The sequence below is a fragment of the Nymphalis io genome, chromosome 23 (assembly GCF_905147045.1).
Source record: "Nymphalis io chromosome 23, ilAglIoxx1.1, whole genome shotgun sequence".
Lineage (NCBI taxonomy): Eukaryota > Metazoa > Arthropoda > Insecta > Lepidoptera > Nymphalidae > Nymphalis > Nymphalis io.
In genome coordinates, this window is record NC_065910.1 from 10,144,737 (window position 1) to 10,161,537 (window position 16,801).

At 40.0% G+C, this 16,801-nt stretch overlaps 1 protein-coding gene across 1 annotated transcript; it reads left to right on the plus strand.

The window, feature by feature from the left end:
* Positions 1–1,093: 1,093 nt before the first annotated feature.
* LOC126777516 (venom carboxylesterase-6-like) lies at positions 1,094–13,440 on the plus strand. The gene is made up of 11 exons (XM_050500545.1): positions 1,094–1,275; positions 3,611–3,741; positions 4,285–4,427; positions 7,966–8,108; positions 8,267–8,452; positions 8,593–8,783; positions 8,956–9,124; positions 9,371–9,590; positions 9,827–9,936; positions 12,118–12,250; positions 12,809–13,440. Exons 1-11 carry the CDS (start codon positions 1,125–1,127, stop codon positions 12,972–12,974), a joined length of 1,743 nt encoding a protein of 580 aa, XP_050356502.1. The 5' UTR covers positions 1,094–1,124; the 3' UTR covers positions 12,975–13,440.
* Positions 13,441–16,801: the final 3,361 nt, after the last annotated feature.

Here is a 16,801-nt window from a genome sequence, read left to right on the forward strand (position 1 = left end):
TACAACATCAGTAAATACTAAGTAAAAAATGCATAATATATAACCAAAATATTTCTTTAATTTTGAATATCGCAGTATCCACGCGTGTCGCACCTCGCGAGCACCTGAGTGAGCGGGGTTTTCCAAAAGGACGCGACGCGTTTTCCTCAAACATTTTTATTTGATAAGTTTAGTACGCATTTGATACATTTGAGTAAAACAACATTTCCTTATTTTTATAAGTTTTGACTTCTTTAATAAATTGTACTCTTACTACTTTTATTTATGTGAATATCTAATTGAGATATATCCATGGTGCGACAATGGTACAATTCTTCGATAAGTTGTGATACATGATAAAAAAAACGTTAAGTAACGCTTAAAATAAATATGTTCTTTACTATGGTAGGGACTAGAGATTTATTGATTCGTAGGTACATATATTATACTGCCTCTCCTGTAGATATATTGTAGATCTACAAATCACAGGCATATAAAGTGGTTTGAACATTTCAAACTAATATTTAAGTAGATAGGCAATTTTTTTATATATATATAGGAGTAAAATATAGTACATAGTTATTTGATGTCTGATGTTATTATACTCCGTACGAAGTTGTAGCGAAATGTTTTTCGTTAAAATATGTTTTTATATTTGTGTGCGGTTTGCAAGTATGTACTGAGGTATGTATTTTACCTTTCTTATCAATAACTTGCTTAACCTTTCATGCAATATCGCTGACATTTCCAAGAATGGGTTTGTTTTTAAAATGTATTCAAATCAAATTTTCTTGTCATGTTGTTTCGTTATGATTTTTTAGACAATCATTAACTTAATTAATTTGATTGAACAAATTATCTTAGGGGATAATGAATAACTTTCGTACTAAGTACGTACTAACTAATTTTTTTTTAATGTTTTGACTTGATGATCATACCTAAACAATATTTTTAACAAAAAATATAAAACAATATATATACGAGTAGTATCAATGTCTACACAACCGTATTACATATTGTGTATAAGCGTGTCACTAACATAATTAGTTTAATAAAAACCTAAGACATAGAATACTCCCGCGGTTACACGGTTGTATATAAAGGGCTCTATTTAATTTTCCTGTCAGTAGATTTTCGTCCGCAAGATGAAGACGTTGTTTAATGTGTTGCTCCTTGCGATGCTCGCGTACTGCCATTCCCATCGGAACCGCGAACACGACCACAACCATGAGCACGACCACGGCTACGGCCATGGTCACCACCACGACCACGATCACGATCATGGACCCGACACAGGTCAGTTCTTATAAGTACAACAACTTTAACATCATTAATGAATGATTTATTATGATCATGATAGTTCATGGACAGAGAAGTTGATATGAAGAGCAAGAAGAGATAGCTTGACAGCGCTCGCAATTCTCTTGTTTTGTTTTTAATAAATGTGTTATACAATTGTCGTACCGTAGATAAGTTTTCATCGCTTTTTTTAAACATTTTTAAAATCGACAACTTAGTTGTGCACAGCCTCTTGTTAAATTCAAAACCCTATTTTTTACAAAAATAGCTAGCTATTATAGACATTTAAATCTATGCGCTTAGGAAACAGTCACTGTTGTAATATGGATAGGTTACCAGTTACCTCACTGGTGGTAGAGCTTTGTGCAAGCTCGTCTGGGTAGGTACCACCAATTCATCAGATATTCTACCGCAAAACAGCAGTACTTGGTATGGTTGTGTTCAGGTTTAAAGCGTGAGTGAGCCAGTGTAATTACAGGCACAAGGGAAATAACATCTTAGTTCCCAAGGTTGGTGGCGCATTGGCGATGTGGGCGATGGTTAAAATTTCTTACAATGCCCATAGGCGTTGGTGACCACTTACCATCAGGTGGCCCTTATGCTCGTCCGCCTTCCTATACAATAAAAATAATACTATATCTACTGTCTGCCTGCTGGCCACGACAGAAAACAAAACGGTTGTTGCCGGTCAGACGGGTTCAAGGACGACAGCAAAGTCAAGGTCTTATCGCTCGCAGTAAAGATGTACTAAGACGCCGGAGTTTAATTAGTAAATATGCAAGACGATAAACGTGCCTTTGTAGGAACGAGCATACAAAAAGGCAATATTGTATAAATGACCTACATTAGTACACTCTTTATATTATCACCGGTACCGAAAGTGTTTTACAACTCAAAATTCAGTTGCGAAATTTGTCCAAAAACGGCAACCTTACGAATATTCAATTTTAATAGTCTTCTAAAACAGATATATAATAATTGAGAGGAGCACGCTGTAGAAGAGGTTAACAGTGATCTGACTCGCCCACGGATATCTATGTACTCGACGCGAGCTGAAACACGAGCCGTGTGGTTTTAAGACGGCTTTAAGAAACAATACTTATTCACGGTCAAGTACATTATTATTATTAAACAACTTTATTACACACACAAGGAAAAAAGAAAATACAAACGCAAGTAAAAAAAAAAGAAAAACAAAAGTTCAAGAGAAGCCATGCTATATAAATAAAATTGCGGACCTCAACATGATGCGTGCAAAAGCGGTCTTTTCACTCAAGTAGTGATCTCTTCCAGACAACCCTATATTAAGATATTTGCACGACCTGACGGGCCAGCGCATTGTACATACATATACATATATATAAATGTAAACAATACATACACAAAGATACATATATACAGTTATATACATATCGAAGTGTATTGAAGTATATATAGAAATAATTGTAATATTTCTTTAATGTTTGATAAGTTTGCCTTGATACTGGTATTTAAGTTTTGCGTGTTAGTTTACAAGGGATAATTAAAAAAAATTTAGAAACAACATTTAAAGTTTATTATTCCACATTTCTTTTCTTACTAAATAAATATTTTTTAAAACATCAATACTTTTTTAAACGTTATATATAATTTATTTTAATAATAAATTTATTTAATATTATTTGACTGCCTCGTTGGTCTAGTGGTTTGCTGTAAGGCCGCAGATCCGGAGGTCCTGGGTTCGATTCCCAGGTCGGGCCAAAAAAAATTATTGGATTTTTCTGTCAGAAAATTCTCAGTAGCAGCCTGGAGTCTGGAAGTTGGAAGTGTGTACACTCCGGTGCCTCGGATAGCACGTAAAGCCGTTGGTCCTGCGCTTGAACTCTTTCCGGTCGCGTCGGATTGCCATCCCATCGGATTACGAGTTAGGGAATAGAGAGTGCACCTGTGTTTTCGCACACACTTCTACACTATAATATCTTCTGCGTAGTTGGCTAATCTCTCTTGAGATTGGCCGCCGTGGCCGAAATCGGTCTAGAGGATTATATATATATATATATATATATATATATATATATTTGTTTGTTCATTTACCCATAAACTTCGAAACTGCTGAATCGATGTTAATAATAATAATTTGACCATTTGTAAGCTACCTACTTTATGTAGAGGCAATATAGACTAAGTTTTATTTTATTTTATTTGTATCTTACATTTTAATATTATTTAATATTATAAGGTGCAAGTAATAATCGAGGAATGCTTTACTTCTTATAGAAATTACTAAACATGCTAGAATAAAAATTCTTGTATTTTTCCTTCGCCCTTTTAAATAAATTACTTTTGTTTGAAGTGCCTCCCATCACAAAAACCGCGTGGGCCGAGTTCCGCGGTGGATACAATGTGACGCGTCTCGGACGACGTTTCGAGACGTACCGCGGGATACGCTACGCCGAACCGCCGGTCGGGGAGCTGAGGTTCCAGGTGAGGTATACTAGTTTATGATAAGTAACAAATGCAAGCTAAGATGTTGCAATATACACAATTTATTTTCTTACTGTGCCGCAATAGTGCAGTGGTTAGAACAAGTAAATCTTCCGAGAAAATTCCGGGTCTGGACCAGCATCATTAAATCTTTATCGGCTTATAATTAATTATAATTTTAATTCATCTCGTACTTGGCGCTATGGTCTGATGAATATCTGCCACATGTGTATCCACCAAACGCTTTACAGCAGCAGGTGATATAAGCCCCAAGACTTCTTCTTAAAGTGAGAGGACACCTTAACCAACAGGCGGACAATTTTGACAATATTGCGAGTCCTTTACGTTCCTTTAGTTGGAATGATTTTGATTTCATCACTTAGGAGTCTAATGTTCTACACGAAGAAATAGTAACCCATTCACAGCCTCTAACGGACAACGCCTGTAAGCTATACCTGCAAGTACGTTGACAGTATACTAAGGTGAATCGACTATTAGACAATATCACAAAGTTTCAATCAACATAATAAAACTTCCCTCCAGCCACCGAAACTGATATTGGAGTACAAGAAACCGGTGGACGCGAGTGAAGACGGTCCCGCGTGTCCGCAGCCCGCGCCGCCAGGCTACTACGTGGACGAAGACTGCCTGACCGTTAACGTCTACACCCCGCTTAAGAAGGATAGGTAAATACAATTTACTATATATTCGGATGGAAATTGATTCAATCAACAGCCAATCGTTGTCCACTGCTGAACGTAGGCCTCTCCCAAGGTGCGCCAAAGCTCCCTGTCCTCCGCCTTCCGCATCCAGTTGGTGCCCGCCACCTTCTTAAGGTCGTCGGTCCACCTGGCTGGAGGGCACCCCACGCTGCGCTTGCCGATTCGCGGTCTCCACTCTAGGACTCGTCTGCTCCAACGGCCATCGGTCCTACGACATACGTGACCAGCCCACTGGCACTTCAGCCTGCTAATTTTGCAAGCTATGTCGGTGACTCCGGTTCTTTTCCTTCTGATTCTCTCTATATAGATCTCATTTCTGATCTTATCCTTCAAAGATACTCCGAGCATAGCTCGCTCCATAGCACGCTGAGCGACTTTGAATTTGTGGACTAGTCCCGCAGTTAGTGTCCACGTTTCGGCACCGTATGTCATGGCAGGCAAGACGCATTGGTTGAAGACTTTCGTCTTCAAACATTGCGGTATAGACGATTTGAGGACTTGACGAAGGTTGCCAAATGCTGCCCATCCCAAGCGAATTCTTCGATCGGCTTCCTTCTCGAAGTTGTTCCTACCGACTTGTATTATCTGTCCTAGGTAGGTATATTCACTAACAACTTCGAGAGGTTTCCCCTCGACGGATATCGGTCCCGGCACGACATGCCTATTGAACATGACCTTGGTCTTGTCCAAGTTCATACCGAGACCGACACACCGGGAAGACTCGCCTAGGCTACGCAGCATTTCGGTGAGTTGTTCCAGCGACTCTGCTATGATGACGATATCGTCGGCAAATCGAAGGTGTGAGATGTACTCGCCGTTTACATTGACTCCATACTTAGTCCAATCCAGCGTTTTGAAAACGTCTTCCAACGCGTTGGTGAACAGTTTCGGGGATATTACATCCCCCTGTCTCACCCCTCTGCGCAGTTGGATCGCCTTCGTCTTACAGTCCTGGATGTGGACAGTCATTGTAGCGGCGTTGTACAGACATCTCAGTACCTCGATATATCTCCAATCGATATGACATCTCTGCAATGAGCCGAGCACTGCCCATCGAAAGATGGAGTCGAAGGCTTTCTCGTAGTCCACAAATGCCATACACAGCGGCTGATTGTACTCCTCGGTCTTCTGCACAATCTGCCGAACAGTATGGATGTGGTCCACGGTGCTGTAGCCTGATCGAAAGCCGGCTTGCTCTGGGGGCTGGAACTCGTCAAGTCGTCTGGCGAGACGGTTCGTGACGACTCTTGAGAACAGCTTATACACGTGACTCAGGAGGGAGATTGGTCTGTAATTTTCAAGAGGGTTTTATCACCTTTCTTGAAAAACAGTACCACCTCACTCCCGCTCCACGTTTCCGGGGTCTTACCATGTTGGATGACGGAATTAAAGAGGCTTGCTAGCTCTTTCAGGACCGGAGTCCCGCCTGCCTTAAGCAATTCTGTTTTGATTCCGTCATCTCCCGGAGCTTTGTTGTTTTTAAGCTGTTCTAGAGCCGCCCTAATCTCTCCTTGGTCAACGACCGGGAGCTCCTCGGAGTAATGGCGCATAAGAGGGGCGCGCTGGTCATCAATACTGATTCCCACGGGTTTATCCGATCTTGATAAGAACAACTGCCCATAAAACCTCTCTACTTCTCCGACAATCTCAGGCCTAGAGGTAACGACCCCACCATTTTCAGTTTTAAGTTTTGTCAGACGCGGCCTCCCAAACTTGCGAGCGAACACTTTCGATCCCCGATTTTGCTCAATCGCAGCCTTGATGGCACGGGTATTGGAGCGTCGGAGATCGCGTCGCGTCAGCGTTTTTATTATTCGATTTAAGGCCTTATCTGACAAAAACGATGGTAGTTTTCTCATCGTTTTCTCATGAGCTCGAGTGTCTCAGCAGAGAGTTTTGGTGCGTTGTCTCTTCTCTGTGGCGGAAAACACTTGCGGGATGTGTTTTGCAGTATTTTGACCAGCGTGTCGGTTTTCTCATCAATGCTGCTTATGGTTTCCAACGCGATGAATTGATTTTGAAGTTCCATTTGGAACTTTTCGGAGCCTTGAGCAGCTTGGAGCATGATAGGTCGGAGAGTAGACCTCATCATTCTCGATCTTTCGGCTTTTAAGTTGATATTTAGAGTGCCTCGAACCAAGCGGTGATCACTTCCGGTATTAAACCTGTTGATCACTGAAACATCTCTAAATATGTGCCTTTTATTCGAAATGATAAAGTCTATCTCGTTCCTTGTCACGTTATCGGGGCTTCGCCAGGTCCACCTCCTCTGAGGCTTCTTTTGAAAGAAGGAATTCATCAAAAAAAGCCCCTGCGCTTCGAGAAAGTTTACCAGCATTTGCCCCCTGTGATTTCTGCAGCCCAAGCCGTAAGGTCCGACTTTCAATTCACCGCTATCTTGTACTTCCACTTTAGCATTAAAGTCTCCCATAACAACATTGTAGTGGGCCTTCGAGGTGCCGTTGAGGGCCTTTGCGATGTCCTCGTACATCGCTTCAACCACATCATCAGAGTATGTCGAAGTTGGCGCATATACCTGTACGACCTTCAGGGAGTACCTGTCGGAAAGTTTTAGGACAAGGTATGCTACCCGGTTCGACACACTACTGATTTCCACAATGCTGCTAATGAGATCCTTTTTGACTAGAAAACCGACACCACCCTGGGAGAGGTTATCACCTTCGCGGAAGTAGAGTAAGTTACCGGACTCTAGAGTTATCGTGTCCTCCCCCTGTCTTCGGACTTCAGATAACCCCAGTATATGCCAGTTTATATGACTTAACTCTACTTCTAATTCGGCGAGGTGATGGTCCAGCCTCATTGAGCGTCTATTATACGTTGCCATGTGCAGTCGTTTTATACGGTAGCCTGCCGTGAACCGGTGATTCTTAGCACCCCCTGCCCTGCCGATACCGCGACCGCTACCTTGGTCGGGCCTAGCGGGCTTGCCGGTGACTGGGGGCCTTTTTTTGGGCGCATCTGCCATTAAGGGAGGGGTTTGCCCTTACTCGCCGCGCTGGGCAGGCGTGTTGGCGAGCGCAGTAGGGGGTAAGATGTTTATGGGAGGGGGGACGCTGCTGCCCATCCCCCCTTTTACCCGTCCCTCAGTCGCCTCTTACGACACCCACGGGATGAGATTGGGGGAGTACTATTCTAAGCCGGTACTCCACGGCTTGAAATTGATTAGGAACGTAATATTTTTTCAAGTTTGTCAAGTTCTCACGAGCACTTTTCATGCGTTATTTTACAAGTTTGTTTCAAATGAATCTATCGTGTGGTCAAAACATGGATTATACCGACAAGAGCTGACTCAGTTCCTAGTTATACTTATATTCACTATCCACAATTAATTTATTCATATGTTCACGCGCGTAGAATTGTCGTGCTAATTTTAAAATTAGCATTCATTTAATTTGATGTCGGTACTAGATTTTAGTGATAATACATAAATGCTACGGCCATATCAACCAGTCTAAAAAGTTGCCTTCAATATATTTTTCAGGAAGGAACCTCTGCCGGTGATATTTTTCATTCACGCGGGTGGATTTTACTCCATGTCTGGAAGAAGCGACTTGGCAGGGCCCCATTACCTTCTCGATAGAGATATAGTTCTTGTCACCATTAACTACAGACTTGGCTCGCTCGGTAAATAACTTCATAATACAATATAATACAGATATTTTTAGGTAAAATATACATTTTGCATTTATTTTATAAAATCAATATTATATGTATTAATTTAACTAAATAATAAATTTAAATACGCATAGCATAGCGAATACGTAAAATTGGATTCCTTTCAGGATTCCTAAGCACAGGCGATGATCTGGCTCCTGGTAACAATGGATACAAAGACCAGGTGGCAGCGCTGAAGTGGGTCCAACACAACATTGCAGCGTTCGGCGGAGACCCTGCAAGCGTCACCATAACTGGCTGCAGCGCTGGATCTTTCAGCGTCATGTTGCATATGATCTCCCCTATGTCTAAAGGTTCGGTTCTCGTCATAGCTCGCGCTAAAATGCCATTAAATACTAAGCACAATTACCTCTTAAAAACGAAAATAAATATTACAAGGGATTAAATAATGTATTATTTATGTATATTTATTGAATTATATGTATTTTTTCAGGTCTTTTCCATAAAGGAATTTCCATGAGCGGCTCTCCCATCAATATTCGACCCACTCCGGATAATATGTATTCTTTGGCTGAGAAACAAGCAGAGCTGTTTAACTGTCCCACTACCAACTCTAAAGCTATCATCGACTGTTTGAAGACAAAGTCGTGGAGGGATCTTGGAAACTCACTACTCGGCTTTTATGTGAATATCTTTAAATTTATTTAAACATCTTTTATTAAGAAACTAAACAACTAACAAAGATATAGTGTTATCTGGTATTTTGAAAGAACTGTACCACGAAAATTATAGAGCTATGCGACTACCAGCTGCAAATCCCAATAAGCGTGAGACTCATAAATTCTAATTTAAACAGGAATTTGGCTTCGATCCAGTGGGCATATGGATGCCAGTCGTGGAGAAGGATTTTGGACAGGAGAGGTTCTTACCCATCGATCCAGTTAAAGCTATCAAAGAAGGAAAAATGCACGCTGTGCCTTACATTGTCAGCCAGACTCGGGATGAGTTCTTCTGGATGGCTTACAGTTAGTTTTTGATTAACACATTTATTTTTGGAAATAGACATCACAAATAGTTTTGAATCATCGAGCATAACCACCGTTTCAGATTGCAACGGTGAATTTTACCGAGGTGAACCGGCAATTAACTCCCTAGTTAGTCTTTTATCTTCTTTATCTCTATATTGTATTAGAGGAAGAGCTATCTTCCTAGAACGAGACAGTGCTTCGTACTTATGTATTGTATGTAGTAATTAATTAATCTATTAACAGCGGTGCTCCGAAACCAAACTCTATTGGACAGAATGAACTCCGAGTGGGAGTCCATAGCGCCCGTGTCCTTTATGTTGCCACGTGACACCGACACGCCGAGCGCGACGCACGTGCTGCGGACCGCCTACTTGCACGACAAGCCGCTGCGGAACGACGAGGAGAGCGCTAAGAACCTGGGACTACTGTATCAGGACTCCATCGAGAGTTTTCCTGTTCACAGGTACATATTTATAAAATTTGCAGTTCTTTAGAAAGTACACAACATTGTATTCGTTTTGTCTGTCAGTTTAAAAAAATAGCAGACATTTTTGTCGTCAATCAACCTCAAAAAACTCATATATTTGTGTGTAAGTGTGTGATATGGTGTATAACAAACAGCATGTTTGTGAACTATTAGCGATGTCAGTTGTTCAGGTTTGTGCGTGTCGTATAATTAACTTTTAAAAACATACACAGATTGGTGAACTTAATGTGCCGGCACTCGCCACACCCCGTGTGGTACTACGAGTTTGCATACATCGGGAACCACAGCCACTACGAGGACCCTGTCACGAAGAAACCGACAGGTAGTTACAATCGTTTTAAACGAAAACAAAGTGAAAGTTGAATAAAGTCGTTTTCATTTTTTTTTATCTATACATATAATAAATCTGTAACTGATCGCGGTCTGTACATGAAAGATATATGAGGGGCCTTTATCAACGCAATACAACACAAAACAATTATTGTTAGAAATTTTGTCTGTTTGTCTGTGCGTTTGTGCACACTAATCTTAGAAACGGCTAAACGGATTTGAGTTTTTTTTTTTTTTTTATATCGCCGGGAGGGCAAATGACTCTACTCCACCTGATGGTAAGTGGTAGTAGAGTCCAAACGCGACGACGGCCAGTACAGACGGGAAAAACGTTCTGCACTAGCCGCCTTCGCCTTGCCGGCCCGCAAGATGCCTCTTCACGCCTCGTTTGAAGGAACCCGGGTTGTAAGAGGAGGGGAATACGTGAGCTGGTAAGGAATTCCATTTTTTGGAAGTGCGACAAAGAAAGGAGTTGCCAAATTTCTTTGTTCGCGATGGAATTGATGTCACAGTTAGGCGGTGACATCGAGAACCAGCTCGCGTGGACTTAAGAAGGAAGGGGGAAGCAGGAATTAGAGAGAATAATTCCTCAGAGCACTCGCCGTGATACAGTGGGGTTTTCACTAATGTGTTATGGCTAATTTCACTTAAAATTTAGTTTTATTTCAATCGGTTCATAAATAATAAAATTATGTCACTTTAAAGAATCACGTCGAATATTTAATCGATAAAATTGCTATAAAATAACTATTCAGTTGAATTGGCTGAAACTTTAGCTACATATAAATGATAATCTGCAAAATTATGTTAAGTTGAACTCAAATTTATATGATCAATCATATTAAATAGGGTTCAGCTTATTTTGGTATTGTCGGTTAAGTCGTCCATGCGTGGATATATGTCCATCTTTTAAGGTTGACTATAACCTTTTATAATAAATTATAATCAAATTTGTTCTAAGATAATACATTATTTGCAAAGTCGTTTTTATAAAATATTAATTCTTATGAAAGATATCGAGATAAGACCGAAAATAGACATACACAGTTTTTAGTACTTTTAATGGTTTTAACACATAATATTACAACGGGTAGTTGAGTTGGTTGTTTGAAAATACTCATACATGCATACGTATATATTTTTGGTTTGTAAATAAATTTGTAAGTTAAAATTTCTAGGTTAGGTATTTCGTTTATTTGTCGCATATACATTTTTTATCATGGTTTTGTCAAATTTATACTTAGTTGGTTAGTTTGACAACTAAAGTAAACCCAAAAAAATAAATATAACTAAAATGGTGACAAGAATGTTAGCAGCAATTCCCCTTTGAATCGCATTTCCGATTCTCTGTGCGAAAAATGATTTTTTTTTATAGAATAGGAAGGCGGACGAGCATATGGGCCACCTGATGGTAAGTGGTCACTAACGTCCATAGACATTGGCATTCTAAGAAATGTTAACCATCGCTTATATCACCAATGCGCCACCAACCTTGGGAACTAAGATGTTATGTCCCTTGTGCCTGTAATTACACTGGCTCACTCACCCTTCAAACCGGAACACAACAATACCAAGTACTGCTGTTTTGCGGTAGAATATCTGATGAGTAGGTGGTACCTACCCAGACGAGCTTGCACAAAGCTCTACCACCAGTAAAGTCAATTCAAGTATGTTGGAATAGATTTAAGGGAATGTTTTTCTCATGTATGATTCCAATAGTATGATGCCATATGTAGATCCGAATAAATACTAATATACAACGACAATAAAAATGTTGTATTATAGTCTGCTCCTAGTGATTTTCGTAAGTTTTACGCGGGTGAAATCGCGGCCATGGCTAGTATAAAATATGTAGGGGAATTTATAAATGAGCGACCTGATGGTAAGTGGTACCCACCATTCGTAACATTGGCACTGTTACCCCGTAACATCTTTTTCACCAATTTTCGTAATAAGATGTTGTGTTCCTTGTAACTGTAGTTACGCTAGCTCATTCAACCTTAAAACCGGGACACAAAAATACGAAGTATTACTGTTGCAGCAGAAGATGTGATGAGTTAGTGGTACCTATCCAGACGAACTTGCATAAAGCTCCACCACCAAGTAAAAATGAAACTTAAGAAACATTTTAACTGGTACCAAGCAGCAGTGTCTAATATGAATACATATCCAGGCGCGGCGCACCACGATGACCTCATCTACCTGTTCACGCTGAGCTACCGCTTTCCCGCCGTGGGCGCGGAAGGCGATGACGCGCGCACCGTCGACCGGATGACCGCGCTATGGCACAACTTCGCTCAGCACGGGTGAGATACGAGTATTAAGAGAGCGTTCGTGCGCCTACGGATTTAATTTAATTTGCTTGTGTTTTATTCAGTTAATTGAAAAGGTTGCTCCCATACAGCAGTTATATAACGTTACAAAACATTGCGTAACACGATAACATTTTATAAAAGTGTGTAACATTTTGCTACAACATGTTGAGAATGTTAAATGTTTAAATGGGAGCGTTCACTGGTTCAACTCTGGTCTGTTTATATACATACTTATATGTATATACGACAAAAGTTATAATTTGTTGTATCATGTTGTAATTTTACAACATTTTGTTACATAAAGTTATATAACATCACTAACAATTTATAACTTTTGTTAAAATGTGTTAAAAAAAGTTATAACACAAATGTTATGCAACATTCTCTAACGTTATGTAGCAACTGTGTGTGTGGAAGCACCTTAACGGAAGAATTTTCTTGTAAATTTATGCAGATACATTAATAATATGTAACGTTATGAGAATATGAAACACAAAAGTAATTCTGTCCTAAAGATATGATATTTAATTATTGTTACAAAAATTTCAGCGACCCGAACTATGGGGACCTACCGGAACTAGAGGGAACAGAGTGGCCGCGCGTCCTTCCCGATGACCGCAACTATTTGCGCATCGCCAGAGATCTCAGTGTGCACAAAAACTTAAAGGAGGACCGGATTAAGATCTGGGAGGAACTTTATCCTCTAACTTATTAACAAGTGATTCGCATATTTTGTTATTCATTTTTTTATAGAATAGGAAGGCGGACGAGCATAAGGGCCACCTGATGGTAAGTGGTCACCAACGCCCTTATACATTGGCATTGTAAGAAATGTTAACCATCGCTTACATAGCCAATGCGCCACCAACCTTGGGAACTAAGATTTTATGTCCCTTGTGCCTGTAATTAAACTGGCTCACTCACCCTTCAAACTGGAACACAACAACACCAAGTACTGCTGTTTTGCGGTAGAATATCTGATGAGTTCGTAGTACCTACCCAGACGAGCTTGCACAAAGCCCTACCACCAGTAAATTGTATTATATGATTACGTTCTTCAGTGCTTCTAGTAGCTTACACACTGCTGATTGCAGATTTTTGACAGTCAAATGCGTGATAGTTATCGTCCATATAATGTATGCGTTAAAGGTGTTATAAATAAATAAATATTTTAAATACCATCTATTGTTTCATTATAATCTAATGAATAATGTTTACGCCGAACTAATATCGGGGGATTAAACGGTAAATGAAACTAATGAAGAGATTTTCACTGTTCACACTATAATTTAGTTTACAGAAACAGCCTGTTAATGTCCCACTGCTGGTCTAAGGCCTCCTCTCCCTTTTGAGGAGAAGGTTTGGAGCTTATTCCACTACGCTGCTCCAATGCGGGTTGGTAGAATACACATGTGGCATCATTTTAATGAAATTAGACACATGCAGGTTTCCTCACGATGTTTTCCTTCACCCTCAAGCACGAGATGAATTATAAACACAAATTAAGCACATAAAAAGGACGGGTGCTTGTCCGGGTTTGAACCCACGATCATCGGTTAAGATTCACGCGTTCTAACCACTAGGCCATCTCGGCTTTTTTATTATAATATAATTTATATATACTATACAGTAGCGAATCTAGACAGCGCGATCCAGGAAAATGACATATTTTATTCCCGCCATCTATCGCTACCGAGTAGTAACACAGTATACAAATAAAGAAGAAATAGTGGTGGCTAGGTGGATGCTTCTTGCCTTTCACGCCGAAGGTTGTGTGTTCGATTCCCACCCAGGATAGATATGTGTGCATGAACATGTCTGTTTGTCCTGAGTCTGGGTGTAATTATTTATGTATGTATTTACAAAAGAAAATTAGTATATGTAGTATATCAGTTGTCTTGTTTCCATAATACAAACTCTGTACAAGCTTAATTTGGGATCACATGGCCGTGTGTGAAAAACGTCCCAGGATTTTATTATTATATATTTTATTTTAACTATAGATTGTATTTTATATGTAAGGAATATTAAATACTTTCAACAAATGATCGTTAATAGAATAAAATCTTCCGGTCTGTGCTCAACGATATGTTTGCGATATTGTATTGTTTGCTGACGATAGTTAATTCCTTATTGAAGTTGATTTGTATTTTGTATCTTACAAGCTAAATATAACGATAAAGTACTGCATTCTCACTGAGACACAATTTTATTGACTTAATGCAATATGTCAACGAGACTATTTTTTATAATAACGTAGCTACTAATCATTTTGATTTAAATAAGTACATCTGTCAAAGAATAACGCAGGTGTCCTAAGGCCTAAGGGAGTATGATACGCACGATAGACTTCACTTCTTTAATACACGAACGTTCCGCGTTTTATACGAAAACACTGAAATCGATAGAGTCCTTCGTGAGTCAATGTCGTGGTTAGTTCGTGTTATGTATCGTTCGCCGTACGTTTAAAAAATATACAATACACGAACGTTCCGCGAAAACTCTTACATCGATAGAGTCCCTCGAGAGTCTGTATAGGGTCACGTTCGTGGTTAGTTCGTGTCATGTACGATGTCACTGAAGTATGTTATCGTCGTAAAATGTAAACTTCGATTCCACAATACACGAACGTACCGCGTTAATTTTTTCACATTTGAAAGATATTATATTATCGTTCTGTTATAGTTCAAATGCAGTGATCGAATGAAATCACTCGGATATCGTTATCGTGTTCGATTCTAGTGTTATTTTAAAATATTTCAGATAAATAAAGTATGTTATCGTCGTAAAATGTAAACTTCGATTCCACAATACACGAACGTACCGCGTTAATTTTTTCACATTTCAAAGATATTTTAATATCGTTCTGTTATAGTTCAAATGCAATGATCGAATCTAGTGTTATTTTAAAATATTTCAGATAAATAAAGTATGTTATAGTCGTAAAATGTAAACTTCGATTCCACAATACACGAACGTACCGCGTTAATTTTTCGGGGGTGGGGGTGGGGGGTTAGGGGGTTGGGGGGGAGTTCTTTGTCTTATTCCTTGCGACGGGGAGGGGGTTGATATTATATATAAAACATTAAATATAAAAATATTCGAAAAAAATACATCCGCCGTTATGAAGCGCCGAATGTCATATTCATCGTCCGGCATATACATAGAGTACGTTCGGTTCGAACGTCGAACGATATATATGAAAATATTATTTCGTGAGACGCGTCGCAACCGTTGAAGACAAGACTCTATCGAAAAGTTGTTTTCTTCTAGTATTGTATTATATTATAATGTATTGCTGCCGCGGTCGTCGTCGTCGTCGTTGTCGTCGTCGTCGTAAGCTCGTCGCGGCGTTGTCGTTTTACAATAATAATATATACAAATAATGTGGAGAAATATACTTTTCGTTCTATAACTGTGCCGACCGACGGACGTACGTAAGTTGCTCTTTCTAAAGCGACTCCGGCGTCGTCATCGCTCCTCTCTCTACAAATTCATCGACATGATAACGTATGACGTTCTCGTGTAGATTTATTGTGGACCCCAATGTGTGGTGCGATGACGATGTCTTCGGAGATAAACGCCGCAGACGGAGTTTTTAAAAGATTCAGTACGTTCGTTTAATGCATATAGAAATGTATGCGAAACGGTCGTTCCTAAAACTCTTTATATTAACAAAAACTATCATGTACGAAAAATACATAACCCGAGTATCGGTACGAACACTCAAACACCGGGCGTCGATCCGAATGTTTCACGACACATATATCCGTTGAACAATAACATACGTGCACATCGTGTACGGAAGTGTTTCTAAAATGAACGATCTCGTTTCGAATATTCATATTCGTGACCGTCGAGTGTCATCTTAGAAGACGAATCGTCGTCGTCGTCGTGCTCTTCTCGGGCTACTTCGATGTCGTCGGTTATTTATCATTATTTATTATGATAATGAATGAAAAAAGTCAACCGTAAGAGTCTATCGCGTCTAACGCGATCGAATCGATACGGTACGACGAAGCTCGTTTCGAAGCGACGACGAACGAAGACCACGTCGTCGTCGTCGTCGTCGTCGTCGTTGCTGGAAACGAGAATCGAGTTAAATGAGAGAAACTTACGGCGAAGGTGTCGCGTTCGCGCAAGCACGCACAGACGTGTCGTCGTCGTCGTCGTCGAGAATAATCTATGTTAGCTCCCTGGTTGATCCTGCCAGTAGTTATATGCTTGTCTCAAAGATTAAGCCATGCATGTCTCAGTGCAAGCCGTATTAAGGCGATACCGCGAATGGCTCAATATATCAGTTTTGGTTCCTTAGATCTTACTCAGTTACTTGGATAACTGTGGTAATTCTAGAGCTAATACATGCAATCAGAACTCTGACCAGTGATGGGATGAGTGCTTTTATTAGATCAAAACCAATCGACGGAGGGCGTCTCGTCCGAAGTCGTTAATTTTGATGAATCTGGATAACTTTTGCCGATCGCATGGTCCAGTACCGGCGACGCATCTTTCAAATGTCTGCCTTATCAACTTTCGATGGTA

What these genes read in the sequence shown, in the direction of transcription:
- LOC126777516 (XM_050500545.1), top strand. Translation starts at nt 1,125, where the DNA reads ATGAAGACGTTGTTTAATGTGTTGCTCCTTGCGATGCTCGCGTACTGC. An exon ending in CGATCATGGACCCGACACAG is followed by an intron (nt 1,276 to 3,610) that starts GTCAGTTCTTAT and finishes TTTTGTTTGAAG; the next exon opens with TGCCTCCCATCACAAAAACC. An exon ending in GTTCTTCTGGATGGCTTACA is followed by an intron (nt 9,125 to 9,370) that starts GTTAGTTTTTGA and finishes ATCTATTAACAG; the next exon opens with CGGTGCTCCGAAACCAAACT.